This window comes from Meleagris gallopavo, unplaced genomic scaffold (assembly GCF_000146605.3).
Source record: "Meleagris gallopavo isolate NT-WF06-2002-E0010 breed Aviagen turkey brand Nicholas breeding stock unplaced genomic scaffold, Turkey_5.1 ChrUn_random_7180001860754, whole genome shotgun sequence".
Lineage (NCBI taxonomy): Eukaryota > Metazoa > Chordata > Aves > Galliformes > Phasianidae > Meleagris > Meleagris gallopavo.
The window spans coordinates 1-938 of record NW_011126461.1 but is presented as its reverse complement, the minus strand read 5'-3'; the positions used below and the strand labels follow the sequence as shown (position 1 = coordinate 938).

At 66.1% G+C, this 938-nt stretch overlaps 1 protein-coding gene across 1 annotated transcript in view; it reads left to right on the top strand.

Moving 5' to 3' along the window:
* LOC109363688 (collagen alpha-1(I) chain-like) overlaps nt 1-931 on the top strand; it is a gene marked incomplete at its 3' end in the record, with an annotated part of 5,686 nt that extends 4,755 nt beyond the window's left edge. Inside the window, 6 exon segments of the mRNA XM_031557571.1 lie at nt 130-263; nt 376-388; nt 391-428; nt 524-577; nt 661-768; nt 849-931. Coding sequence (XP_031413431.1) covers nt 130-263; nt 376-388; nt 391-428; nt 524-577; nt 661-768; nt 849-931 — 430 coding nt within the window.
* Nucleotides 932-938: the final 7 nt, after the last annotated feature.

Below are 938 nucleotides of genomic sequence, written 5' to 3'. Positions count from 1 at the left end.
CTGGAGGGGCATCCAGGGCCACTCGTGTCCCAGCGTGGCTCTTCCCTAAGCCAAGGGGGGGGTGCGGGTGTGGTGGTCCTTATGGGGCGCAGAGCAGTGGGACGCTCCGGGCCGTACCCCACATGTGACCCTCTGTGCCTTCTCCCCCCACGCAGGGTGACCCCGGTCCCAAAGGTGCTGACGGCGCTCCTGGCAAAGATGGTCTCCGTGGTCTGACCGGCCCCATCGGCCCCCCCGGCCCCGCTGGTGCTCCCGGTGACAAGGTGGGGACATCCTTCATCTGGATGCTATGGGGAGGTGTCCCCGCGCCCCCCACCAACCCCATACCACTGCTCTGACCTCATGGCCTTTTCTCCTCTTCCTCCCCTCCGTCAGGGTGAAGCTGGCCCCCCGGCCCTGCTGGGCCCACTGGTGCCCGTGGTGCTCCTGTAAGTGTCCGCACACTGCATGGCACAGCCGTGCTGACATCCTTGGCCACCCCATACCCGATGTGATGGCCATTATCCTTCTTTCCCCCCCTTAGGGTGACCGTGGTGAGCCCGGCCCCCCCGGTCCTGCTGGATTTGCTGGCCCTCCTGTAAGTGTCCTGACAGATGCGCTCCCCCCGGATCCCCCCACCCCACACTTGACCCCCGCTCACCCCAATGCTCTGTCCCTTAGGGTGCCGATGGTCAGCCTGGTGCTAAAGGTGAAACTGGGGATGCTGGAGCCAAAGGTGACGCTGGTCCCCCTGGCCCTGCTGGCCCCACTGGTGCTCCCGGCCCTGCCGTAAGTCCCCCCCCCAGGTGCCCCCCAAGGAGATGTCTCCACAGTGTTGCTCACCCCTCCCTTCCTCCCCCAACCTGCAGGGTGCTGTTGGTGCTCCCGGTCCCAAAGGCGCTCGCGGAAGCGCTGGACCCCCTGTAAGTATATGGGTCTTGTGGGGGGGGTTGCATAGC